Source organism: Oncorhynchus tshawytscha, linkage group LG11 (assembly GCF_018296145.1).
Source record: "Oncorhynchus tshawytscha isolate Ot180627B linkage group LG11, Otsh_v2.0, whole genome shotgun sequence".
Lineage (NCBI taxonomy): Eukaryota > Metazoa > Chordata > Actinopteri > Salmoniformes > Salmonidae > Oncorhynchus > Oncorhynchus tshawytscha.
Genome location: NC_056439.1, coordinates 52,043,853 through 52,070,064, shown reverse-complemented (window position 1 = coordinate 52,070,064; position 26,212 = coordinate 52,043,853). Strand labels below are relative to the sequence as shown.

The 26,212-nt window shown below is 48.2% G+C and overlaps 1 protein-coding gene and 1 long non-coding RNA gene across 53 annotated transcripts in view; one reads left to right on the top strand and one right to left on the bottom strand.

Moving 5' to 3' along the window:
* Positions 1-2,416: 2,416 nt before the first annotated feature.
* The window catches only part of LOC112240545 (alpha-actinin-1), a 111,182-nt gene continuing 87,386 nt past the window's right edge, over positions 2,417-26,212 (bottom strand). The window contains exons 11-23 of one of the 3 annotated variants that reach the window (XM_042330318.1): positions 25,355-25,459; positions 24,092-24,239; positions 21,635-21,785; positions 20,097-20,205; positions 19,347-19,487; positions 18,944-19,126; positions 18,416-18,550; positions 15,489-15,668; positions 15,214-15,360; positions 6,951-7,031; positions 5,765-5,830; positions 5,151-5,309; positions 2,417-3,192 (exon numbers count right to left, since the gene is read on the bottom strand). In XM_042330318.1, coding sequence (XP_042186252.1) covers positions 3,034-3,192; positions 5,151-5,309; positions 5,765-5,830; positions 6,951-7,031; positions 15,214-15,360; positions 15,489-15,668; positions 18,416-18,550; positions 18,944-19,126; positions 19,347-19,487; positions 20,097-20,205; positions 21,635-21,785; positions 24,092-24,239; positions 25,355-25,459 — 1,764 coding nt within the window. In that variant the 3' untranslated portion in view covers positions 2,417-3,033. The remainder of the gene's footprint in view (positions 3,193-5,150; positions 5,310-5,764; positions 5,831-6,950; positions 7,032-15,213; positions 15,361-15,488; positions 15,669-18,415; positions 18,551-18,943; positions 19,127-19,346; positions 19,488-20,096; positions 20,206-21,634; positions 21,786-24,091; positions 24,240-25,354; positions 25,460-26,212) is intronic. The other 2 variants (XM_042330316.1, XM_042330317.1) reach the window with 2 other exon arrangements.
* LOC112240547 lies at positions 10,971-14,435 on the top strand. 50 transcript variants are annotated; one of them, XR_006084636.1, is made up of 12 exons: positions 11,010-11,050; positions 11,109-11,384; positions 11,449-11,878; positions 11,988-12,225; positions 12,310-12,527; positions 12,573-12,945; positions 13,127-13,171; positions 13,204-13,235; positions 13,275-13,306; positions 13,365-13,794; positions 13,969-14,013; positions 14,409-14,435. It is a non-coding gene; the product is annotated as an uncharacterized LOC112240547 (long non-coding RNA). The 50 variants fall into 50 exon arrangements; XR_006084643.1 differs by adding an exon at positions 11,892-11,955 and having other exon boundaries at positions 11,449-11,737; positions 11,770-11,801; positions 13,127-13,794; XR_006084644.1 differs by adding an exon at positions 11,892-11,923 and having other exon boundaries at positions 11,449-11,801; positions 12,020-12,032; positions 12,091-12,225; positions 13,127-13,794.

Genomic DNA, 26,212 nt, shown 5'->3' with positions numbered 1-26,212 from the left:
TCTTCACCTGCTGGATCGTCTGAGACCAGCCACCCAGACAGCTGATGAAACTGAGTATTTCTGTCTGTACTAATGCTGCTCTAATATCTCTATTGCTGGACATACCATTCTTAGTATATCTTGAGTAAATTCTTCCAGTTTACATACATATAATTGCATCTTGATTACTGCTACTGTGCTATTTGGGTGTTAATCGGATTCAACGTTCCTGATTAGTTTTTTTTTTCTGTACTTAAAAAAAAAAAAAAAAAAACATTTAAATTATTGTTGTACTTGTTTGACATTTTAATAACAGACATTAAAACCAGATTTTACTGCATTGTTAGAAGCTAATGACCTGATGCTTCACAACAGAACGAACTGCCTTAGTAATGACCTGATGCTTCAGAACAGAACTAACTGCCTTAGTAATGACCTGATGCTTCAGAACAGAACGAACTGCCTTAGTAATGACCTGATGCTGCAGAACAGAACTAACTGCCTTAGTAATGACCTGATGCTGCAGAACAGAACTAACTGCCTTAGTAATGACACAACGACCTGATGCTTCAGAACAGAACGAACTGCCTTAGTAATGACCTGATGCTTCAGAACAGAACAGAACGAACTGCCTTAGTAATGACACAATGACCTGTACCCTCGATGTAAATAAACTTTGATTTGATCTTTTTAAAAGCATCCCATTAGACCCAGGTAGGTGTTTCTGGAAACAACCGCATTGATCTGACATGTCAGCTCTGTATATAATTTCTTCCATTTTTTGACCATGTTTTTATAAAAGAATTTCCAAGGAAAATATGCGAATTAGGGAGATGACTACGTTCCTCCGCCCGTCTCATCTTCTTCATATCTGAATCCATTCTTCCACAGCAGGTCCTATAACACTAGGTTCTATTATTCTACATCCAGAGCACTTTATTCTGTGTTTTACAACATACTACACATACATGTAGGCTACCATCGATCTTGATCCTCTGTTCTGAAGCATCAGGTCATCACTAAGGCAGTTCGTTCTGTTCTGAAGCATCAGGTCATCACTAAGGCAGTTCGTTCTGTTCTGAAGCATCAGGTCGTTGTGTCATTACTAAGGCAGTTCATTCTGTTCTGAAGCATCAGGTCATAACTAAGGCAGTTTGTTCTGTTCTGTTTTGAAACATCAGGTCATCACTAAGGCAGTTTGTTCTGTTCTGAAGTGTCAGGTCATTACTAAGGCAGTTAGTTCTGTTCTGAAGCATCAGGTCATTACTAAGGCAGTTTGTTCTGTTCTGAAGCATCAGGTCATTACTAAGGCAGTTTGTTCTGTTCTGAAGCATCAGGTCGTTGTGTCATTACTAAGGCAGTTCGTTCTGTTCTGAAGCATCAGGTCATTACTAAGGCAGTTCGTTCTGTTCTGAAGCATCAGGCCATTACTAAGGCAGTTAGCTTCATCAGAGGCACAGCAGAGGTATATTGTGATACTATGTCAGTGTGTACTGTGGCAAAGTAGTAATAAGTCTTAGGCAATTATAGCAATTTTTATTTATTTTTTATTTTTTATTTTTTTATCAGGTGAAGAAAAAAAAACTTTTTGTTCTGTATCATAAAATATGTTAACTTTATTCATTTTCTGAAGAAAAACAATAACAAGAACGAAATACATTTCTCCCCCTCTTTGTAAACCTGGAGAGATTTGCTGCATTGCTGCACAGGAAGCAAGTGCAACTGAGGCAGAGTGTGAGGGAGGGAGTGGGGAAGGAAGGAAGGAAAGAAGGAAGGAAATAAGGAAGGAAGGAAATAAGGAAGGAAGGAAGGAAAGAAGGAAGGAAGCAAGAAGGAAGGAAGGAAAGAAGGAAGGAAGGAAGGAAGGAAGGAAAGAAGGAAGGAAGGAAGGAAGGAAGGAAGGAAGGAAGGAAGGAAGGAAGGAAGGAAGGAAGGAAGGAAAGAAGGAAGGAAGCAAGAAGGAAGGAAGGAAAGAAGGAAGGAAGGAAGGAAAGAAGGGGAGGGGCTTTCTCCGGGGCGAAGTTTACCCTAGGTACATAATCTAGAATCAGCGTCCCCTCTCCCAGTCCTAACCTTAACCATTAGCGGGGAAAATGCTAAACTGACCCAAGATCAGCATCCCCTCTCCCAGTCCTAACCTTAACCCTTAGCGGGGAAAATGCTAAACTGACCCAAGATCAGCATCCCCTCTCCCAGTCCTAACCTTAACCCTTAGCGGGGAAAATGCTAAACTGACCCCAGATCAGCGTCCCCTCTCCCAGTCCTAACCTTAACCCTTAGTGGGGAAAATGCTAAACTGACCCAAGATCAGCGTCTAGGGGCAAATTCAATGTAGGAAGGTAAGGGCGGTGGAGGTGGAAGGTGGAAGGGGTGAAAGAGGAGAAAGTTGCAGACAGGATGACAATGGCATATAATATAAGGCCAGCAACATAGAAACATGTTTTGAGTGTTGTAGAGCAGAGCTAGCCTGATGCCAGATCTGTCTGTTCTGTTTTGAGCACTGTAGAGCAGAGCTAGCCTGATGCCAGATCTGTCTGTTCTGTTTTGAGCACTGTAGAGTAGAGCTAGCCTGATGCCAGATCTGTCTGTTCTGTTTTGAGCACTGTAGAGCAGAGCTAGCCTGATGCCAGATCTGTCTGTTCTGTTTTGAGCACTGTAGAGCAGAGCTTGCCTGATGCCAGATCTGTCTTGTGATGTTTTGGCAAACTGGCGTGACAACGATGAGTGACGGTATGGTAAGATATCACCAACAGATCTGGGACCCAGACTAGAGCAGGGCTGTAGTGATGGCCCAGTGAGAACAAGATGTTGATGTCTTTTCAATCAAAAATACATATTTTTTTAAACATATTTTTACCAAAAATTACATATTTTCAACCAGAAATATGTATTTTTGACATCTTTTCAAACAAAAGGACGTTTTGTCAACGTCTTGTGCTCACTGGGAGGGCAGTAGGAGGGTCTTGTGGGCGGTGGAGAGAGCAGGTAGACTGGTGAGCGACCTCATAGGGCATAACCTCCCAGGTCAGGGGTCAAAGGTCATCCAAAGGTCACTCAGAGGTCACTCTCTCCGTAGAGTGCGGTGGAGAAGGACATGTAGTCCAGGGCGCCGGGGACGGCGTCGGTGCCGGAGTAGGGCGCCATGCGGGCGATGCAGTACTCTGCCTGATCAGGAGGCAACTCACGACGAAGCTCATCAGCCATGATGAAGTTCTGGTGTAGGAAGAGAGAAGAAGGGAAGAATAGTTTCATTTAGTAAATAAGGATTTAATGTATGATGTTTACGTCTGTATTCACTCTATAGCCCTGCCAGATGCTTGTTGATCTGCTGTTGACTGTATAGCCCTGCCAGATGCTTGTTGATCTGCTGTTGACTGTATAGCCCTGCCAGATGATTGCTGATCTGCTGTGGACTGTATAGCCCTGCCAGATGCTTGTTGATCTGCTGTTGACTGTATAGCCCTGCCAGATGATTGTTGATCTGCTGTTGACTGTATAGCCCTGCCAGATGCTTGTTGATCTGCTGTTGACTGTATAGCCCTGCCAGATGGTTGTAGTTCTGCTGTTGACTGTATAGCCCTGCCAGATGCTTGTTGATCTGCTGTTGACTGTATAGCCCTGCCAGATGATTGTTGATCTGCTGTTGACTCTATAGCCCTGCCAGATGATTGGAGTTCTGCTGTTGACTGTATAGCCCTGCCAGATGATTGTAGTTCTGCTGTTGACTGTATAGCCCTGCCAGATGATTGTAGTTCTGCTGTTGACTCTATAGCCCTGCCAGATGATTGTTGATCTGCTGTTGACTGTATAGCCCTGCCAGATGCTTGTTGATCTGCTGTTGACTGTATAGCCCTGCCAGATGATTGTAGTTCTGCTGTTGACTCTATTACCCTGCCAGATGATTGTAGTTCTGTTTTCTATCCAAATTGGATAGAAATTGAGGTCATAGTATTTCCCATTGGTTTTCTATGGGAAGCCCTATTTAATAGGAACCTGGTTGCAATTCCTATGGCTTCCACTAGATGTCAACAGTCTTTAGAAATTGGTTGATGTTTTTCTTTTGAGAAATGAATAAGTACGGCTGTTCTTTGTGAGTGTCACTCCAGATGGATTCTACTGTTTGGTGTGCGTGAACTGGAACGCCCTTCACATTGTTTTTATCCGGTATTGAACACAGTATATTCCGTCTCCAATTTGATCGATATTGGGGATATTGGGAAAGAAGGACATCATCGAACAAAAGGACCATTTGTGATGTTTCTGGGACATTTTGGCGTGCCAACAGAAGAAGATATTCAAAGGTAAGGCATTTATTATATCGTTATTTCTGACTTTTGTGTCGCCACCTGCCTGGTTGAAAATTATTTTTATGTGTTTGTATGCGGGGCGCTGTCCTCAGATAATCGCATGGTCTGCTTTCGCCGTAAAGCCTTTTTGAAATCTGACACTCTGGCTGGATTAACAAGAAGTCAGGCTTTATTTTGATATATTGCAGTTATATTTTTCGGTTATCTTGAATATTGATATTTCCGTAGTTTGAATTTGGCGCTCTGCTATTTCACTGGATGCGGTCAAATTGATCCCGCAGGATTGGCGCGGGAAGGGATCACTAACAGGTTAACTGATTGACTGATTGATTGACTGATTACCTGATTGAGTGATTGATTAACCAATTAACTGATTGATTGACTGATTAACCAATTAACTGATTGATTGATTAACTGATTGATTAACCAATTAACTGGTTGATTGATTGACTGATTGATTAACCGATTCATTGATTGACTGATTGATTAACTGATTAACTGATTGATTGACTGAATAACTGATTGATTAACTGATTGATTGACTGATTACCTGATTGACTGATTGATTAACCAATTAACTGATTGATTGATTGACTGATTGATTAACCGATTCATTGATTGATTGCTTGATTGACTGAATAACTGATTGATTAACTGATTGATTAACTGATTAACTGATCGATTGACTGATTGATTAACTGATTGATTAACTGATTAACGGATTGATTAACTGATTAACTGATTGTTTAACTGATTAACTGATTGATTAACTGATTGATTGATTGACTGATTGGTTGATTAACTGGTTGATTTGATTGCTTGCTAGCTTGATTAATTGAATAATTGCTAAATGTATATGATTACCTTGTCCCCAGCCAGGACCTTGAAGGAGGCCATGACCTGGTCAGCGGTGTCAGTATCGGCCGTCTCTCGGGACATGAAATCAATAAAGGCCTGGAACGTGACCACGCCCACCCGGTTAGGATCCACGATGCTCATGATGCGAGAGAACTCTGCTTCACCCTATTGGACAGGAACCATAAACACTATCACCAAGGAGACCATCACCAGAGCAACAAGCAAATACACTGCAAGCATCACATACTGCAATTAGCAGATGGAGCTTTCACATAAAGGTAATATATAGACTGTGTTCCAAATGGCATACCAGTCCCTATAATATAGTGGACTACTTTTAACCAGGTCCCAGGCTATGACGTAAACAAACTATGCTTTTTATACTGTAAATGAGAGACAAGACATATTTTCTCGTTAAGAGATCAATCTGATCGTGATTGGTGGACCGTTTTGTGTTCAAATGAATGTGGACTGATCTTGAAGAGACAAGTGAACATTTGTTGCCTTTCCACAAATGGCTACAAGGCAGACAGACACATAGTGATACATTCATAGGTTCATAGGCACACATAGGAGGGTACTTGACAGAGGGCGAGATGGAACGGGTGGTTTGGCTTTACCATGTTGTAACCGAGGGAGATAAGGCAGGTTTTGAAGTCTTCCGCTTCCATCATCCCTGTTTTCTTCTACAGGTACCAGCCAGGGACAAACAGTACGAAGGAGGAACAGATTGAAAGGTGGAAGAGGAAATATGGGGGGATAAAGTAGGGGAGGGATGTCACAGGTACCCAGGTGGACATTAAGATGGGAGTGGACAGAAGAAGAAGAAGAATTGAGGTAGAGGGGGATGGAGGTGGGTACAGGGAATAAATTGAGGTAGAAGGGGGATGGAGGTGGGTACAGGGAATACATTGAGGTAGAGGGGGATGGAGGTGGGTACAGGAAATAAATTGAGGTAGAAGGGGAATATAGGTGGGTACAGGGAATACATTTAGGTAGAAGGGGGATGGAGGTGGGTACAGGGAATAAATTGAGGTAGAAGGGGGATGGAGGTGGGTACAGGGAATAAATTGAGGTAGAAGGGGGATAGAGGTGGGTACAGGGAATAAATTGAGGTAGAAGGGGTGGAGGTGGGTACAGGGAATAAATTGAGGTAGAAGGGGATAGAGGTGGGTACAGGGAATAAATTGAGGTAGAAGGGGATGGAGGTGGGTACAGGGAATAAATTGAGGTAGAAGGGGGATGGAGGTGGGTACAGGGAATAAATTGAGGTAGAGGAGGGTTGTAGGTGGGTACAGGGAATAAATTGAGGTAGAAGGGGATGGAGGTGGGTGGGTACAGGGTATAAATTGAGGTATAGGGGGATGGAGATGGGTACAGGGAATAAATTGAGGTAGAAGGGGGATGGAGGTGGGTACAGGGTATAAATTGAGGTAGAGGGGATGGAGGTGGGTACAGGGAATAAATTGAGGTAGAAGGGGGATGGCGGTGGGTACAGGGAATAAATTGAGGTAGAAGGGGGATAGAGGTGGGTACAGGGAATAAATTGAGGTAGAAGGGGGATAGAGGTGGGTACAGGAATACATTGAGGTAGAAGAGGGATGGAGGTGGGTACAGGGAATAAATTGAGGTAGAAGGGGGGATAGAGGTGGGTACAGGGAATACATTGAGGTAGAGGGGGATGGAGGTGGGTACAGGGAATACATTGAGGTAGAAGGGGGATGGAAGGGAATAAAAGGTACAAAACAAAGAGAACAAAATGACATCGTTAACCTCAGGCCCCTCAGGCCCCTCCACCTCCAGTACCTGTGCATCGTTGGCGATATCGAAGCCCAGACTGATCAGGCAGGCCTTGAACTCCTCAGCCCCCAGAGTGCCTGAGTGATCCTGGGGTGTCAGGTGTGGTAGGGGGCCAGGTGTGAAGGGTCAGATGTGCCAGGTGTGAAGAGCCAGGTAGGAGCCCAGGCCAGGTGTGCCAGGTGTGAAACGCCAGGTACAGGGCAAGGCCAGGTATACCAGGTGTGAAGGGCCATGTGGAGGTGTGCCAGGTATCAGGTGAAGCCACAGTTCATGCAGCACAGCACACATGGAACAAGTGTGTCAGGGGGGTGTCAGAGGGGTTGTTAGAGGGGTGTCAGTGAAAGGGTTGGGTGAAGTAGACAGGAGGGGTAGGGTAGATAGGAGAGGGTAGGAGTGTGTCATGCAGAAAGAGATGTGGGGCGTTGGATTGACAAGGGGTTGGGGATAAGGGTGGATGGATGATAAGGGGTTGGGGATAAGGGTGGATGGATGATAAGGGGTTGCATATAGGGGTGGATGGATGATAAGGGTGGATGGATGATAAGGGGTTGGATATAGGGGTGGATGGATGATAAGGGGTTGGATATAGGGGTGGATGGATGATAAGGGGTTGGATATAGGGGTGGATGGATGATAAGGGGTTGGATATAGGGGTGGATGGATGATAAGGGGTTGGGGATAGGGGTGGATGGATGATAAGGGGTTGGGGATAGGGGTGGATGGATGATAAGGGGTTGGGGATAAGGGTGGATGGATGATAAGAATGGATGGATGACAAGGGGTTGGGGATAGGGGTGGATGGATGATAAGGGGTTGGGGATAGGGATGGATGGATGATAAGGGGTTGGGGATAGGGGTGGATGGATGATAAGGGTGGATGGATGATAAGGGGTTGGGGATAGGGGTGGATGGATGATAAGGGGTTGGGGATAGGGATGGATGGATGGATGATAAGGGGTTGGGGATAGGGGTGCATGGATGATAAGGGGTTGGGGATAGGGGTGGATGGATGATAAGGGGTTGGGGATAGGGGTGGATGGATGATAAGGGGTTGGGGATAGGGATGGATGGATGATAAGGGGTTGGGGATAGGTGAGGATGGATGATAAGGGGTTGGGGATAAGGGTGGATGGATGATAAGGAGTCGGGGATAGGGGTGGATGGATGATAAGGGGTTGGGGATAGGGGTGGATGGATGATAAGGGGTTGGGGATAAGGGTGGATGGATGATAAGGGTGGATGGATGATAAGGGGTTGGGGATAGGGGTGGATGGATGATAAGGGGTTGGGGATAGGGATGGATGGATGATAAGGGGTTGGGGATAGGGGTGGATGGATGATAAGGGTGGATGGATGATAAGGGGTTGGGGATAGGGGTGGATGGATGATAAGGGGTTGGGGATAGGGATGGATGGATGATAAGGGGTTGGGGATAGGGGTGCATGGGTGATAAGGGGTTGGGGATAGGGGTGGATGGATGATAAGGGGTCGGGATAAGGGTGGATGGATGATAAGGGGTTGGGGATAGGGGTGGATGGATGATAAGGGGTTGGGGATAGGGGTGGATGGATGATAAGGGGTTGGGGATAGGGATGGATGGATGATAAGGGGTTGGGGATAGGGATGGATGGATGATAAGGGGTTGGGGATAGGGGTGGATGGATGATAAGGGGTTGGGGATAAGGGTGGATGGATGATAAGGGGTTGGGGATAGGGGTGGATGGATGATAAGGGGTTGGGGATAGGGGTGGATGGATGGATGATAAGGGGTTGGGGATAGGGATGGATGGATGATAAGGGGTTGGGGATAGGGATGGATGGATGATAAGGGGTTGTGGATAAGGGTGGATGGATGATAATTGGTTGGGGATAGGGGTGGATGGATGATAAGGGGTTGGGGATAGGGGTGGATGGATGATAAGGGGTTGGGGATAGGGGTGATAGATGATAAGGGGTTGGGGATAGGGGTGGATGGATGATAAGTGGTTGGGGATAGGGATGGATTGATGACAAGGGGTTGGGTATAGGGGTGGATGGATGGATGGATGATAAGGGGTTGGGGATAGGGATGGATGGATGATAAGGGGTTGGGGATAGGTGAGGATGGATGATAAGGGGTTGGGGATAGGGGTGATGGATGATAAGGGGTCGGGGATAGGGGTGGATGGATGATAAGGGGTTGGGGATAGGGGTGGATGGATGATAAGGGGTTGGGGATAAGGTTGGATGGATGATAAGGGGTTGGGGATAGGGGAGGATGGATGATAAGGGGTTGGGGATAGACGGGATGGATGATAAGGGGTGGGGATAGGGGTGGATGGATGATAAGGGGTTGGAGATAGGGATGGATGGATGGATGGATGATAAGGGGTTGGGGATAGGGTGCATGGATGATAAGGGGTTGGGGATAGGGGTGGATGGATGATAAGGGGTTGGGGATAGGGGTGGATGGATGGATGGATGATAAGGGGTTGGGGATAGGGATGGATGGATGATAAGGGGTTGGGGATAGGTGAGGATGGATGATAAGGGGTTGGGGATAAGGGTGGATGGATGATAAGGAGTCGGGGATAGGGGTGGATGGATGATAAGGGGTTGGGGATAGGGGTGGATGGATGGATGGATGATAAGGGGTTGGGGATAAGGTTGGATGGATGATAAGGGTGGATGGATGATAAGGGTGCATGGATGATAAGGGGTTGGGGATAGGGGTGGATGGATGATAAGTGGTTGGGGATAGGGGTGGATGGATGGATGATAAGCGGTTGGGGATAGGGGTGGATGGATGGATGATAAGGGGGTGGGGATAGGGTGGATGGATGATAAGGGGATAGGGATAGGGATAGGGGTGGATGGATGATAAGGGGTTGAGGATAGGGGTGGATGGATGATAAGGGATAGGGATAGGGATGGATGATAAGGGGTGGGGATAGGGATGGATGATAAGGGGTGGGGATAGGGTGGATGGATGATAAGGGATAGGGATAGGGATGGATGGATGATAAAGGGTTGGGGATAGGGATGGATGGATGATAAGGGGTTGGGGATAGGGATGGATGGATGATAAAGGGTTGGGGATAGGGATGGATGATAAGGGGATAGGGATAGGGATGGATGGATGATAAGGGGTTGGGGATAGGGATGGATGGATGATAAGGGGATAGGGATAGGGATGGATGGATGATAAGGGGTTGGGGATAGGGATGGATGATAAGGGGATAGGGATAGGGATGGATGGATGATAAGGGGTTGGGGATAGGGATGGATGGATGGTAAGGGTGGATGGATGATAAGGGGTTGGGGATAGGGATAGGGATGGATGATAAGGGGATAGGGATAGGGATGGATGGATGATAAGGGGATAGGGATAGGGATGGATGGATGATAAGGGGTTGGGGCCATGCACAAGAAGAGACAGAGAACACAACACACGTTAGGACCTGAGGTGCTGAGGCTGTGACACAGTGCTCTGTTTGGTCCAGTGACAGGACATTCATTCAGAGGTAGTTCGTTCGGCACAGTGTGACAGGCAAACGGTTTTGTGTTACGGTGTGCGACAGGGATATATGTCCCTCATACATCATGTAACACAGTGGTTCCCTAAGTCAAGTGGTGAACATTTAGATTTGTACCCCTCGGAACTGATTCAGAAATTCAAAGCTTGATGACAAGTTGATTATTTGAATCAGGGGGAGTTTGTGAAACCCTGGTATAAAACATATTTTTCCCCTTAGTCTGAGACATGACTGTAAAACCTTGTAAGGCCATAGGGACACCCTCTACAGCCACATGTCTCTGGGGGAAAAGTTGTCCCTACATATCTGCCTCCAATAGACTCCAATAAACCTCACGAACTCATAACCAACCTAAAAAAACAAACAAAAAACTATTTTTAATTCAACGCTGCGTCATCGCCAGCGAGCGGAAAGACATGACAGACACCAGAACGATTTCCCTTCCATGACAGACACTAGAACGATTTCCCTTCCATAGTTATTTAACTGCGGTTATTACTGACTGATGAACAACAGCGTGGCTACGGAAGAATGCATGAGGTCATGGAGAAACGTAACGGTGGAGTCCATCTATAAAGGCTTGGTGTGTAGGTGGAGTCCATCTATAAAGGCTTGGTGTGTAGGTGGAGTGTGTAGGTGGGGTGTGTAGGTGGAGTGTGTAGGTGGGGTCCATCTATAAAGGCTTGGTGTGTAGGTGGAGTCCATCTATAAAGGCTTGGTGTGTAGGTGGGGTCCATCTATAAAGGCTTGGTGTGTAGGTGGGGTGTGTAGGTGGAGTCCATCTATAAAGGCTTGGTGTGTAGGTGGGGTGTGTAGGTGGAGTCCATCTATAAAGGCTCGGTGTGTAGGTGGAGTCCATCTATAAAGGCTTGGTGTGTAGGTGAGGTGTGTAGGTGGAGTCCATCTATAAAGGCTCGGTGTGTAGGTGGGGTCCATCTATAAAGGCTCGGTGTGTAGGTGGGGTCCATCTATAAAGGCTCGGTGTGTAGGTGGAGTCCATCTATAAAGGCTTGGTGTGTAGGTGGGGTGTGTAGGTGGAGTCCATCTATAAAGGCTCGGTGTGTAGGTGGGGTCCATCTATAAAGGCTCGGTGTGTAGGTGAAGTGTGTAGGTGGAGTCCATCTATAAAGGCTCGGTGTGTAGGTGGAGTGTGTAGGTGGAGTCCATCTATAAAGGCTTGGTGTGTAGGTGGGGTGTGTAGGTGGGGTCCATCTATAAAGGCTCGGTGTGTAGGTGGGGTCCATCTATAAAGGCTCGGTGTGTAGGTGGGGTGTGTAGGTGGGGTCCATCTATAAAGGCTCGGTGTGTAGGTGGAGTCCATCTATAAAGGCTCGGTGTGTAGGTGGGGTCCATCTATAAAGGCTCGGTGTGTAGGTGGGGTGTGTAGGTGGGGTCCATCTATAAAGGCTCGGTGTGTAGGTGGGGTGTGTAGGTGGAGTCCATCTATAAAGGCTCGGTGTGTAGGTGGGGTCCATCTATAAAGGCTCGGTGTGTAGGTGGTGTCCATCTATAAAGGCTTGGTGTATAGGTGGAGTCCATCTATAAAGGCTTGGTGTGTAGGTGGAGTGTGTAGGTGGAGTGTATAGGTGGGGTGTGTAGGTGGAGTCCATCTATAAAGGCTCGGTGTGTAGGTGGAGTCCATCTATAAAGGCTCGGTGTGTAGGTGGAGTGTGTAGGTGGAGTCCATCTATAAAGGCTCGGTGTGTAGGTGGAGTGTATAGGTGGAGTCCATCTATAAAGGCTTGGTGTGTAGGTGGAGTGTGTAGGTGGAGTGTGTAGGTGGGGTGTGTAGGTGGAGTGTGTAGGTGGGGTGTGTAGGTGAGGTCCATCTATAAAGGCTCGGTGTGTAGGTGGGGTCCATCTATAAAGGCTCGGTGTGTAGGTGGAGTCCATCTATAAAGGCTCGGTGTGTAGGTGGAGTGTGTAGGTGGAGTCCATCTATAAAGGCTCGGTTTGTAGGTGGAGTCCATCTATAAAGGCTTGGTGTGTAGGTGGGGTGTGTAGGTGGAGTCCATCTATAAAGGCTCGGTGTGTAGGTGGAGTCCATCTATAAAGGCTCGGTGTGTAGGTGGGGTGTGTAGGTGAGGTCCATCTATAAAGGCTCGTTGTGTAGGTGGAGTCCATCTATAAAGGCTTGGTGTGTAGGTGGGGTGTGTAGGTGGAGTGTGTAGGTGGAGTGTGTAGGTGGGGTGTGTAGGTGGAGTGTGTAGGTGGGGTGTGTAGGTGGAGTCCATCTATAAAGGCTTGGTGTATAGGTGGAGTCCATCTATAAAGGCTCGGTGTGTAGGTGGGGTCCATCTATAAATGCTCGGTGTGTAGGTGGGGTGTGTAGGTGGGGTCCATCTATAAAGGCTCGGTGTGTAGGTGGAGTCCATCTATAAAGGCTCGGTGTGTAGGTGGGGTGTGTAGGTGAGGTCCATCTATAAAGGCTCGGTGTGTAGGTGGAGTCCATCTATAAAGGCTCGGTGTGTAGGTGGGGTGTGTAGGTGCAGTGTGTAGGTGGGGTGTGTAGGTGGAGTGTGTAGGTGGGGTGTGTAGGTGGAGGCCATCTATAAAGGCTCGGTGTGTAGGTGGAGTGTGTAGGTGCAGTGTGTAGGTGGGGTGTGTAGGTGGAGTGTGTAGGTGGGGTGTGTAGGTGGAGGCCATCTATAAAGGCTTGGTGTGTAGGTGGAGTCCATCTATAAAGGCTCGGTGTGTAGGTGGAGTGTGTAGGTGGAGTCCATCTATAAAGGCTCGGTTTGTAGGTGGAGTCCATCTATAAAGGCTCGGTGTGTAGGTGGGGTGTGTAGGTGGGGTGTGTAGGTGGGGTGTGTAGGTGGAGTCCATCTATAAAGGCTCGGTGTGTAGGTGGAGTGTGTAGGTGGAGTCCATCTATAAAGGCTCGGTGTGTAGGTGGAGTGTGTAGGTGGAGTCCATCTATAAAGGCTCGGTTTGTAGGTGGAGTCCATCTATAAAGGCTCGGTGTGTAGGTGGGGTGTGTAGGTGGGGTGTGTAGGTGGGGTCCATCTATAAAGGCTTGGTGTGTAGGTGGGGTGTGTAGGTGGAGTCCATCTATAAAGGCTTGGTGTGTAGATGGGGTGTGTAGGTGGAGTCCATCTATAAAGGCTCGGTGTGTAGGTGGAGTCCATCTATAAAGGCTTGGTGTGTAGGTGGGGTGTGTAGGTGGAGTCCATCTATAAAGGCTCGGTGTGTAGGTGGGGTCCATCTATAAAGGCTCGGTGTGTAGGTGGAGTCCATCTATAAAGGCTCGGTGTGTAGGTGGGGTCCATCTATAAAGGCTCGGTGTGTAGGTGGGGTGTGTAGGTGGGGTCCATCTATAAAGGCTCGGTGTGTAGGTGGGGTCCATCTATAAAGGCTCGGTGTGTAGGTGGAGTGTATAGGTGGAGTCCATCTATAAAGGTTTAGTGTGTAGGTGGAGTGTATAGGTGGAGTCCATCTATAAAGGCCTGGTGTGTAGGTGGAGTGTGTAGGTGGAGTGAGTAGGTGGGGTGTGTAGGTGGAGTGTGTAGGTGGGGTGTGTAGGTGGAGTCCATCTATAAAGGCTTGGTGTGTAGGTGGAGTGTATAGGTGGAGTCCATCTACAAAGGCTCGGTGTGTAGGTGGAGTGTGTAGGTGGAGTGTGTAGGTGGGGTGTGTAGGTGGAGTGTGTAGGTGGGGTGTGTAGGTGGAGTGTGTAGGTGGGGTGTGTAGGTGGAGTGTGTAGGTGGGTGTGTAGGTGAGGTGTGTAGGTGGAGTGTGTAGGTGGAGTGTGTAGGTGGAGTGTGTAGGTGGGGTGTGTAGGTGGAGTGTGTAGGTGGGGTGTGTAGGTGGAGTGTGTAGGTGGAGTGTGTAGGTGGAGTGTGTAGGTGGAGTGTGTAGGTGGGGTGTGTAGGTGGAGTGTGTAGGTGGAGTGTGTAGGTGGGGTGTGTAGGTGGAGTGTGTAGGTGGGGTGTGTAGGTGGGGTGTGTAGGTGGAGTCCATCTATAAAGACTCGGTTGGGGATACGGAGGAGTGTGTAGGTGGGGTGTGTAGGTGGAGTCTATAAAGGCTCGGTTTAAAACGGTCTAACCCCCCCCACAGCACCTCTTCCTCCCTGTACGGTCTAACCCCTCCCCCCCACAGCACCTCCCCCCACAGCACCTCTTCCTCCCTGTACGGTCTAACCATCCACCCACAGCACCTCTTCCTCCCTGTACGGTCTAACCCCCCCCCACAGCACCTCTTCCTCCCTGTACGGTCTAACCCCCCCCACCCCCCCCACAGCACCTCTTCCTCCCTGTACGGTCTAACCCCCCCCAACCCCCCACAGCACCTCTTCCTCCCTGTACGGTCTAACCCCCCAACCCCCCACAGCACCTCTTCCTCCCTGTACGGTCTAACCCCCCCCCCACAGCACCTCTTCCTCCCTGTACGGTCTAACCCCCCACAGCACCTCTTCCTCCCTGTACGGTCTAACCCCCCACCCCCCACAGCACCTCTTCCTCCCTGTACGGTCTAACCCCCCCCACCCCCCCCCCACAGCACCTCTTCCTCCCTGTACGGTCTAACCCCCCAACCCCCCACAGCACCTCTTCCTCCCTGTACGGTCTAACCCCCCAACCCCCACAGCACCTCTTCCTCCCTGTACGGTCTAACCCCCCCCACCCCCCCCACAGCACCTCTTCCTCCCTGTACGGTCTAACCCCCCAACCCCCACAGCACCTCTTCCTCCCTGTACGGTCTAACCCCCACAGCACCTCTTCCTCCCTGTACGGTCTCTTCTCTGTGAAACTGACCCTGTCGAAGTGGTTGAAGGAGGCTCTGAACTCGTTCATCTGGTCCTGGCTGATGCCCTTGGCGTCCCTCGTCAGAATCTGGTTCTCGATCTCGTTGATGGTTCTGGCGATGGTGGTCAGGAGCTGCTCCCAGCCCACACGGATATGCTGCGGGGCGGGGGGGTGATCAGCCCCAAGATAGTCATCGTAAGGTCACACATTCAAAAACGTATTGTGAAGGTTCTGCGGTTCTCAATAAGAATTGTACCCGATCTCGATATCGTTTGCGTTCTTACCTCCATGGTGTAGTTGGTGTGCTTGTTGTCGAAGATGAGAGCTTCCTGAATCAGTTGGTGGTCTCCCTCCAATTGGTCGATCTTTGGCTTGTAGTTGACAATGTTCTTCTCGTATTGGCGGAGGTGGGTCAGCTGATCCTCCAGGGTTCCGTGCATTTCGATGGAGATACGACCAATCTCCTGCAGAGAGAGAAACATGGAGGAGGAGGAGGGGGTTCAGCAAAACCAACTGGACAGAATGTTTGAGTTAAATCATTTTGCCGAGTATGAAACCATTCCCAGGAGAGGGAGGGTTAAACCCCAACTGGACAGAATAGAGACTAGAGAACAGAGACTGTTTGAATTGGTTGGTGAAAAACAGGCATGAGAACAAAGAACCAAAACTGCTCTCACCTCTAACCCGGCCCCGACCGAGCTAAACCAGCACCTCTCTCTGAGAACACTGACTACGAAGTGACACTCTTTTTCATGGGGGTCCGTGGGGCCGGACGGCAGGGGCTGGTAATATGAGTTGTGGATTGTACACCCAGGATGCCAGTATTGTAGTCAAGTCACTAAACCTCAAGTCCAGTCCCAAGCATTCAGAGTCTTTCATTCAGAGTCCAAGTCCAGTCTCAAGTCCCAAGCATTCAGAGTCCAAGTCCAGTCACAAGTCCCAAGCATTCAGAGTCCAAGTCCAGTCACAAGTCCCAAGCATTCAGAGTCCAAGTCCAGTCACAAGTCCCAAGCATTCAGAGTCCAAGTCCAGTCACAAGTCCCAAGCATTCAGAGTCCAAGTCCAGTCACAAGTCCCAAGCATTCAGAGTCCAAGTCCAGTCACAAGTCCCAAGCATTCAGAGTCCAAGTCCAGTCACAAGTCCCAAGCATTCAGAGTCCAAGTCCAGTCTCAAGTCCCAAGCATTCAGAGTCCAAGTCCAGTCACAAGTCCCAAGCATTCAGAGTCCAAGTCCAGTCACAAGTCCCAAGCATTCAGAGTCCAAGTCCAGTCACAAGTCCCAAGCATTCAGAGTCCAAGTCCAGTCACAAGTCCCAAGCATTCCGAGTCCAAGTCCAGTCACAAGTCCCAAGCATTCAGAGTCCAAGTCCAGTCACAAGTCCCATGCATTCAGAGTCCAAGTCCAGTCTCAAGTCCTAAGCATTCAGAGTCCAAGTCCAGTCACAAGTCCCATGCATTCAGAGTCCAAGTCCCAAGTATTCAGAGTCCAAGTCCAGTCACAAGTCCCAAGCATTCAGAGTCCAAGTCCAGTCACAAGTCCCAAGCATTCAGAGTCCAAGTCCAGTCACAAGTCCCAAGCATTCAGAGTCCAAGTCCAGTCACAAGTCCCAAGCATTCAGAGTCCAAGTCCAGTCACAAGTCCCAAGTATTCAGAGTCCAAGTCCAGTCACAAGTCCCAAGCATTCAGAGTCCAAGTCCAGTCACAAGTCCCAAGCATTCAGAGTCCAAGTCCAGTCACAAGTCCCAAGCATTCAGAGTCCAAGTCCAGTCACAAGTCCCAAGCATTCAGAGTCCAAGTCCAGTCACAAGTCCCAAGCATTCAGGGTCCAAGTCCAGTCACAAGTCCCAAGCATTCAGAGTCCAAGTCCAGTCACAAGTCCCAAGCATTCAGAGTCCAAGTCCAGTCACAAGTCCCAAGCATTCAGAGTCCAAGTCCAGTCACAAGTCCCAAGCAATCAGAGTCCAAGTCCAGTCACAAGTCCCAAGCATTCAGAGTCCAAGTCCAGTCACAAGTCCCAAGCATTCAGAGTCCAATTCCAGTCACAAGTCCCAAGCATTCAGAGTCCAAGTCCAGTCACAAGTCCCAAGCATTCAGAGTCCAAGTCCAGTCTCAAGTCCCAAGCATTCAGAGTCCAAGTCCAGTCACAAGTCCCAAGCATTCAGAGTCCAAGTCCAGTCACAAGTCCCAAGCATTCAGAGTCCAAGTCCAGTCACAAGTCCCAAGCATTCAGAGTCCAAGTCCAGTCACAAGTCCCAAGCATTCAGAGTCCAAGTCCAGTCACAAGTCCCAAGCATTCAGGGTCCAAGTCCAGTCACAAGTCCCAAGCATTCAGAGTCCAAGTCCAGTCACAAGTCCCAAGCATTCAGAGTCCAAGTCCAGTCACAAGTCCCAAGCATTCAGAGTCCAAGTCCAGTCACAAGTCCCAAGCATTCAGAGTCCAAGTCCAGTCACAAGTCCCAAGCATTCAGAGTCCAAGTCCAGTCACAAGTCCCAAGCATTCAGAGTCCAAGTCCAGTCACAAGTCCCAAGCATTCAGAGTCCAAGTCCAGTCACAAGTCCCAAGCATTCAGAGTCCAAGTCCAGTCACTAGTCCCAAGCATTCAGAGTCTTTCATTCTGAGTCCAAGTCCAGTTCTACAGGACATTACAGTACAGTGTTCTGATATTGATAGCAATACCCCCAAAGGAACCTATGGAGCCAGGAAGTTCAATACTAATGGTCATTTCTGCTCTGCCTGGACTTTGGACCATGGAAGTAGAATGAATAGAACATTCTGGTTCTCTACTCTGGGTCGCCTCCATCTTGTTTTCGATCCAAGGCCCTGATGACGTTGGCATGGTTGGGTTAGGGTTAGGGTAAAGGATAGAGGTCAGGGGTTGGTCTAGGATAAGTGTGTGGACTGACTTCCATCTTGGTCTGGATCCAGGGCCCGATGACGTTGGCTTGGTTGGGTTAGGGTAAAGGTTAGAGGTCAGGGGTTGGTCTAGGATAAGTGTGTGGACTGACTTCCATCTTGGTCTGGATCCAGGGCCCGATGACGTTGGCTTGGTTGGGTTAGGGTAAAGGTTAGAGGTCAGGGGTTGGTCTAGGATAAGTGTGTGGACTGACCTCCATCTTGGTCTGGATCCAGGGCCCGATGACGTTGGCTTGGTTGGGTTAGGGTAAAGGTTAGAGGACAGGGGTTGGTCTAGGATAAGTGTGTGGACTGACCTCCATCTTGGTCTGGATCCAGGGCCCGATGACGTTGGCTTGGTTGGCGAACTGCCTGCGGAGACGCTCGTTGTTCTGCTGCCGGGCGTGCTCTTCGATCAGAGCCTGGTCCCTCTGGGGAACCAGCTGTCTCACCTGGGGAATGACAGACAACGGGACAAACACGTAGTTAAACCCACGAGGGCTCGTTGTATCCCTCTGCTATCTAAGTACCTTGGTCACCTGATGAGGTTTAACCCCTTGGACACTAGATGATAATAAGAAGGTAATGCAGGAATCCTCCAACCAGGATATCTGGAGAACCTGGGAATTTTGCAACTCTAGTTGCTGGTGTACCTTGTCCCACACACTGTCCCACACCCTGTCCCACACCCTGTCCCACACCTTGTCCCACACCCTGTCCCACACCTTGTCCCACACCCTGTCCCACACCCTGTCCCACACCTTGTCCCACACCCTGTCCCACACCCTGTCCCACACCTTGTCCCACACCCTGTCCCACACCCTGTCCCACACCCTGTCCCACACCTTGTCCCACTTGGCGTTGATGTCCTGAGGGTTGATGGTGGTGTAAGGGTTGGTACCAGCCATGTTTACATGATAGGTGGCCACTATCTTGGCGATCTCATTGTGAATGCCCAGGATGGCACCGCGTTCCTTATCCGCATCAGGGAGAGTGGCTTTAAACTGCTCATGGGCTGTACTGAGACCCTGTGGGAGGGAAAGACAGAGATACACACACATACACACAGACACACACACACACAGACACACACACACACACACACACACACACACACACACACAATCAAAAAATGGCAAGAATTGTGTTTTTAAATCTGTGTGTGTGTGTGTGCGTATGTGTGTGTATGTGTGTGTGTGTGTGTGTGTGTGTGTGTGTGTGTGTGTGTGTGTGTGTGTGTAGGCTAACCTGTATCTCCTCTATGGTGTGAACTATGAAGGTGTCCTGCAGGTCCTCCATGGCTCCCTCCATCCAGTTGTTGAACGGAGCAGCTCGCTTGGCAAACTCCAGATACAACTGGTCTATGGTCTCCAGAAGCTTCTCAGTTCTCTGTTTCAGACACACATACACAGACAGAGAGAGAGAGAGAGAGAGAGAGAGAGAGAGAGAGAGAGAGAGAGAGAGAGAGAGAGAGAGAGAGAGAGAGAGAGAGAGAGAGAGAGAGAGAGAGAGAGCGAGAGAGAGAGCGAGAGAGAGAGAGAGAGAGCGAGAGAGAGAGAGAGAGAGAGAGAGAGAGAGCGAGAGAGAGAGAGAGAGAGAGAGAGAGAGAGAGAGAGAGAGAGAGAGCGAGAGAGAGAGAGAGAGAGAGAGAGAGAGAGAGAGAGAGAGAAAGAAAACAGTCAGCGCATTGTAAAGACTGAGAGCAAGACGAAAGTCAATTGACTACATTGAACACAAAGGACGACAGATGAGAATCATCTAGAATAATAATCACAAAGGACGACAGATGAGAATAATCTGTGTAACTCAAAGATTGGGGCAATGTTTATTGTACATGGTCCAAGTCAAATAAATGAATAAAAATATTCATATAGTATTGGACAGTCATTCCACTGTGAAGAAGAGAACCTATTCACATTAGTTACCATTATGTGTGTGGGTCTGAGGGGGCCTTTGTCCTTTCTAGCAATTCTAAGTTTCAGCTTCCTTCTACAGTACCTGCAGAGCTTCGCTGCGTTTCTGGGTCAGGGCTCCTAGGGCATCCCATCGGTCACATATCCTCTGGCATCGACTGTTCACACTGGGGGAGTCATAGTAGTCTAGCTCACTGGGGGGGGATAAGAAAGAGACAGACGTTATATCACATCACATTTTATGTGTCACCTGCGCCGAATACAACAGGTGTAGTAGACCTTACAGGGAAATGCTGAATACAACAGGTGTAGTAGACCTCACAGTGAAATGCTGAATACAACAGGTGTAGTAGACCTCACAGTGAAATACTGAATACAACAGGTGTAGTAGACCTCACAGTGAAATACTGAATACAACATGTGTAGTAGACCTTACAGTGAAATGCTGAATACAACAGGTGTAGTAGACCTTACAGTGAAATGCTGAATACAACAGGTGTAGTAGACCTCACAGTGAAATGCTGAATACAACAGGTGTAGTAGACCTCACAGTGAAATGCTGAATACAACAGGTGTAGTAGACCTTACAGTGAAATGCTGAATACAACAGGTGTAGTAGACCTCACAGTGAAATGCTGAATACAACAGGTGTAGTAGACCTTACAGTGAAATGCTGAATACAACAGGTGTAGTAGACCTTACAGTGAAATGCTGAATACAACAGGTGTAGTAGACCTCACAGTGAAATGCTGAATACAACAGGTGTAGTAGACCTTACAGTGAAATGCTGAATACAACAGGTGTAGTAGACCTTACAGTGAAAGTATAACAAATGGTCAAAGATTTGGACACACCTACTCATTCCAGGGTTTTTCTTTATTTTTACTATTTTCTACATTGTAGAATAATAGTGAAGACATCAAAACTATGAAATAACACATATGGAATCATGTAGTGACCAAAAAAGTGTTAAACAAATCATATGATTAGCTGTTCAGGAGTCTTATGGCTTGGGGGTTAGAAGCTGTTGAGAAACCTTTTGGACCTAGACTTGGCACTCCGGTACCGCCTGCCATGTGGTAGCAGAGAGAACAGCCTGTGACTGGTGAATTTTTAGGGCCTTCCTCTGACACCGCCTGGTATAGAGGTCCTGGATGGCAGGAAGCTTGGCCCCAGTGATGGTAGTGCGTACGACCCAGTACCTCTGTAGTGCCTTGCGGTCGGAGGCCAAGCAGTTGCCAACCAACCATGGTCTCGATGGTGCAGCTGTAGAACATTTTGAGGATCTGAGGACCCATGCCAAATCTTTTCAGTCTTGTTGGTGATGTGGACAGCAAGGAACTTGAAGCTCTCAACCTGCTCCACTACAACCCCGTCGATGAGAATGGGGGCGTGGCTCGGCCCTCCTTTTCTTATAGTCCACGATCATCTCCTTTGTCTTGATCACGTTGAGGGAGAGGTTGTTGTCACTGAACTCCTTCCTATAGGCTGTCTCGTCGTTGTCGGTGATCAGGCCTTCCACTGTTGTGTCGTCGGCAAACCGGTCCCTCCCTCCCTCCCTCAATCCCTCCGTCCCTCCCTCCCTCCCTCCCTCCCTCCCTCCCTCCCTCCCTCCCTCCTTACTTTAACTCCTGAGCGATGGCAGCTATCTGCTCTACGCGGTCCTGGTGCGCGGCCAGGTCGCTCTCGAAGGCCTCGTGTTTCTTCAGCAGAGCCTTGATCTCAGACAGAGAGGCCGTCTCAAAGTCCCGCGCCTGCAGCATCTCCTCCTTACCTGCAGGGGGAGACACACATCACAGACATTACACATCAATATAAAGGCCTAATGGAAAATGTGGTCTTCAATTCCATATCAAATCATTTATGGTTAAAAAATTAAAGGGGCAGTTTGCAGTTACTGCACATCCAGTTTTGGACTTATAAATGAATGATGTGCACTCATTGATGACGTGTACTCATTGATGGCGTGTACTCATTGATGACGTGTAATCATTGATGGCGTGTACTCATTGATGACGTGTACTCATTGATGACGTGTACTCATTGATGGCGTGTACTCATTGATGACGTGTAATCATTGATGGCGTGTACTCATTGATGGCGTGTACTCATTGATGGCGTGTACTCATTGATGACGTGTACTCATTGATGACGTGTACTCATTGATGACGTGTAATCATTGATGGCGTGTAATCATTGACGATGTGTACTCATTGACGATGTGTACTCATTGATGGCGTGTACTCATTGATGACGTGTACTCATTGATGACGTGTACTCATTGATGGCGTGTACTCATTGATGACGTGTAATCATTGATGGCGTGTACTCATTGATGGCGTGTACTCATTGATGGCGTGTACTCATTGATGACGTGTACTCATTGATGACGTGTACTCATTGATGGCGTGTACTCATTGATGACGTGTACTCATTGATGGCGTGTACTCATTGATGACGTGTACTCATTGATGGCGTGTACTCATTGATGACGTGTAATCATTGATGGCGTGTACTCATTGATGGCGTGTACTCATTGATGGCGTGTACTCATTGATGACGTGTACTCATTGATGACGTGTACTCATTGATGACGTGCACTCATTGATGACGTGTACTCATTGATGGCGTGTACTCATTGATGACGTGCACTCATTGATGGCGTGTACTCATTGATGACGTGTAATCATTGATGGCGTGTAATCATTGACGATGTGTACTCATTGATGGCGTGTACTCATTGATGGCGTGTACTCATTGACGATGTGTACTCATTGATGGCGTGTACTCATTGATGGCGTGTACTCATTGATGGCGTGTACTCATTGATGACGTGTACTCATTGATGACGTGTACTCATTGATGGCGTGTACTCATTGATGACGTGCACTCATTGATGACGTGTACTCATTGATGGCGTGTACTCATTGATGACGTGCACTCATTGATGGCGTGTACTCATTGATGACGTGTACTCATTGATGGCGTGTAATCATTGACGATGTGTACTCATTGACAATGTGTACTCATTGATGGCGTGTACTCATTGATGATGTGTACTCATTGATGGCGTGTACTCATTGATGACGTGCACTCATTGATGACGTGTACTCATTGATGGCGTGTACTCATTGATGACGTGTACTCATTGATGACGTGTACTCATTGATGGCGTGTACTCATTGATGACGTGCACTCATTGATGACGTGTACTCATTGATGGCGTGTACTCATTGATGACGTGCACTCAATGATGGCGTGTACTCATTGATGACGTGTAATCATTGATGGCGTGTAATCATTGACGATGTGTACTCATTGACGATGTGTACTCATTGATGGCGTGTACTCATTGATGACGTGTACTCATTGATGGCGTGTACTCATTGATGACGTGCACTCATTGATGACGTGTACTCATTGATGGCGTGTACTCATTGATGGCGTGTACTCATTGATGACGTGTACTCCTTGATGGCGTGTACTCATTGATGGCATGTACTCATTGATGGCATGTACTCATTGATGGCGTGTACTCATTGATGGCGTGTACTCATTGATGACGTGCACTCATTGATGACGTGCACTCATTGATGGCGTGTACTCATTGATGGCGTGTAATCATTGATGGCGTGTACTCATTGATGGCGTGTACTCATTGATGACGTGTACTCATTGATGACGTGCACTCATTGATTCTTGAAGAATATAACTTCATAACGCCTCGTGAGTTTAGTTCATGAGAACCCAACATATAAACTTATTTTTACTCCAATGTTTGTAAACAAAGTAAATGTAAACAAACACTACATAGCCTTCGCAAAACATGTTTAAAACTACAATTTTGATATCATGGCTGGTCAGTCCTTAAATCCATAGCTATGTACAGTATATTAATTAATTAATTAATTAATTCATTCATTCATTTATTCATTCATTCATTCATTCATTTGAGAGTGGAAGAAACAATGGCGGGGCAGAGTTTTGTTATTGTTGTAACTGCGGATTGCCCCTTTAAGGTCACTTGCAGTGTTTGTTTTCCATTCAAACGGTCAAAAGCAAAACGCTTAGTTCTGGTACCTTCAGTCCAGGCTTCGTGGGTGGCTGCTTTCTGACGAAACTTCTCAGCCAGGTGGTCGAGTCTCTCCAGCCGACGTATCTCGTTAAGGAGCCACTCCTCATAACCCTTCTCCGCCCCCTCCAGGCCGCCCCACGCGTTAGAGACGTCCTGCACAGAAATACAGTTTGACCTTTGGCTGCTGCTAAAGAACATTGACATTTAAGGAATATTTCTGTAACACACAGCAGGTCAGCTGACAGCTAATACACAACAAAACAGACAGGATCCAGCATCAGCCTCAGCGTGGTAGAGAGAGTAAGCATGTGGAGAGAGAGAGAGAGAGAGACAGAGAGAGTGAGTGACAGAGAGAAAGAGACAGAGACAGAGAGAGAGAGACAGAGAGAAAGAGACAGAGAGAGAGAGAGACAGAGAGAGACAGAGAGAGACAGAGAGAGAGAGACAGAGAGAAAGAGACAGAGAGAGACAGACAGAGAGAGTGAGTGACAGAGAGACAGAGACAGAGAGACAGAGAGACAGAGAGACAGAGAGAGACAGAGAGAAAGAGACAGAGAGAGACAGAGAGAGCGACAGAGAGAGTGAGTGACAGAGAGAGAGACTGAAAAAGCTTATTCTACTTTCCCCAACGCACAAGTGGTTATCTCCACCCTGCCACAATACAGCCGGTAAACGCAAGTATTTCCCGTAACTGTGCCTCAAACCAAATGTTTTCCTGGCCCACCACTCCACCCTGGACTTGAACAGCCTCTATGACCAGGTCCACCTCTACAAGGCAGCAGTGCCCACCTTCGCCCGGACTCTAAAGGACATCGCTCTCAAACGCAGCGCCAACACTTCACACAGGAGCAACAGATCAATAGACACCCCGCCCAGACTAGAAACAGAGAGAGAGACACAGAGACACAGAGACAGAGAGAGAGACACAGAGACAGAGACACAGAGACAGAGAGAGAGACACAGAGAGACATAGAGACACAGACACAGAGAGACACAGACACAGAGAGACAGAGAGACAGTGAGAGACACAGACACAGAGAGACAGAGAGACAGCGAGACACAGAGACAAAGAAACACAGAGACACAGACACAGAGAGACACAGACACAGAGAGACAGAGAGACAGCGAGACACAGAGAGACACAGAGAGAAAGACAGAAAGAGACAGAGAGCGAGAGTGACAGACAGAGAGGGAGAGAGGGGAAGAGGGGGAGAGGGAGAGAGGTATGTGTTTAGTGTACTAGGTAGTGTACGACGTGGGCTACCTACCGACACCATCTTCCCCTCGGAGGGCATGAAGGCAGGCCTGTTGCTCAGCCTCAGCTTGGTCTGCAGGGTGTTGAAGTTGATCTCCAGCTGGCACTTCTCCTGGACCTTTAACAGTAAAAACACCTTTTCATCCAAAGTAACTAACATACCATTTTCATTATTACTCTGAAACATTTGTCTCTTTTAAAAGGGGAACCCCTCCTTCACAGATTAATTAATGACACGATTCTAACAATCCAAGTGGGTGTGTTGTGGGTGTGTTGTGGGTGTGTTGTGGGTGTGTTGGGTGTGTTGGGTGTGTTGTGGGTGTGTTGTGGGTGTGTTGTGGGTGTGTTGGGTGTGTTGGGTGTGTTGTGGGTGTGTTGTGGGTGTGTTGGGTGTGTTGTGGGTGTGTTGTGGGTGTGTTGGGGGTGTGTTGGGTGTGTTGTGGGTGTGTTGGGTGTGTTGTGGGTGTGTTGGGTGTGTTGTGGGTGTGTTGGGTGTGTTGTGGGTGTGTTGGGTGTGTTGTGGGTGTGTTGTGGGTGTGTTGGGTGTGTTGTGGGTGTGTTGGGTGTGTTGTGGGTGTGTTGGGTGTGTTGTGGGTGTGTTGGGTGTGTTGTGGGTGTGTTGGGTGTGTTGTGGGTGTTGTGGGTGTGTTGGGTGTGTTGTGGGTGTGTTGGGTGTGTTGTGGGTGTGTTGTGGGTGTGTTGTGGGTGTGTTGGGTGTGTTGTGGGTGTGTTGGGTGTGTTGTGGGTGTGTTGTGGGTGTGTTGGGTGTGTTGTGGGTGTGTTGGGTGTGTTGTGGGTGTGTTGGGTGTGTTGTGGGTGTGTTGTGGGTGTGTCGGGTGTGTTGTGGGTGTGTTGGGTGTGTTGTGGGTGT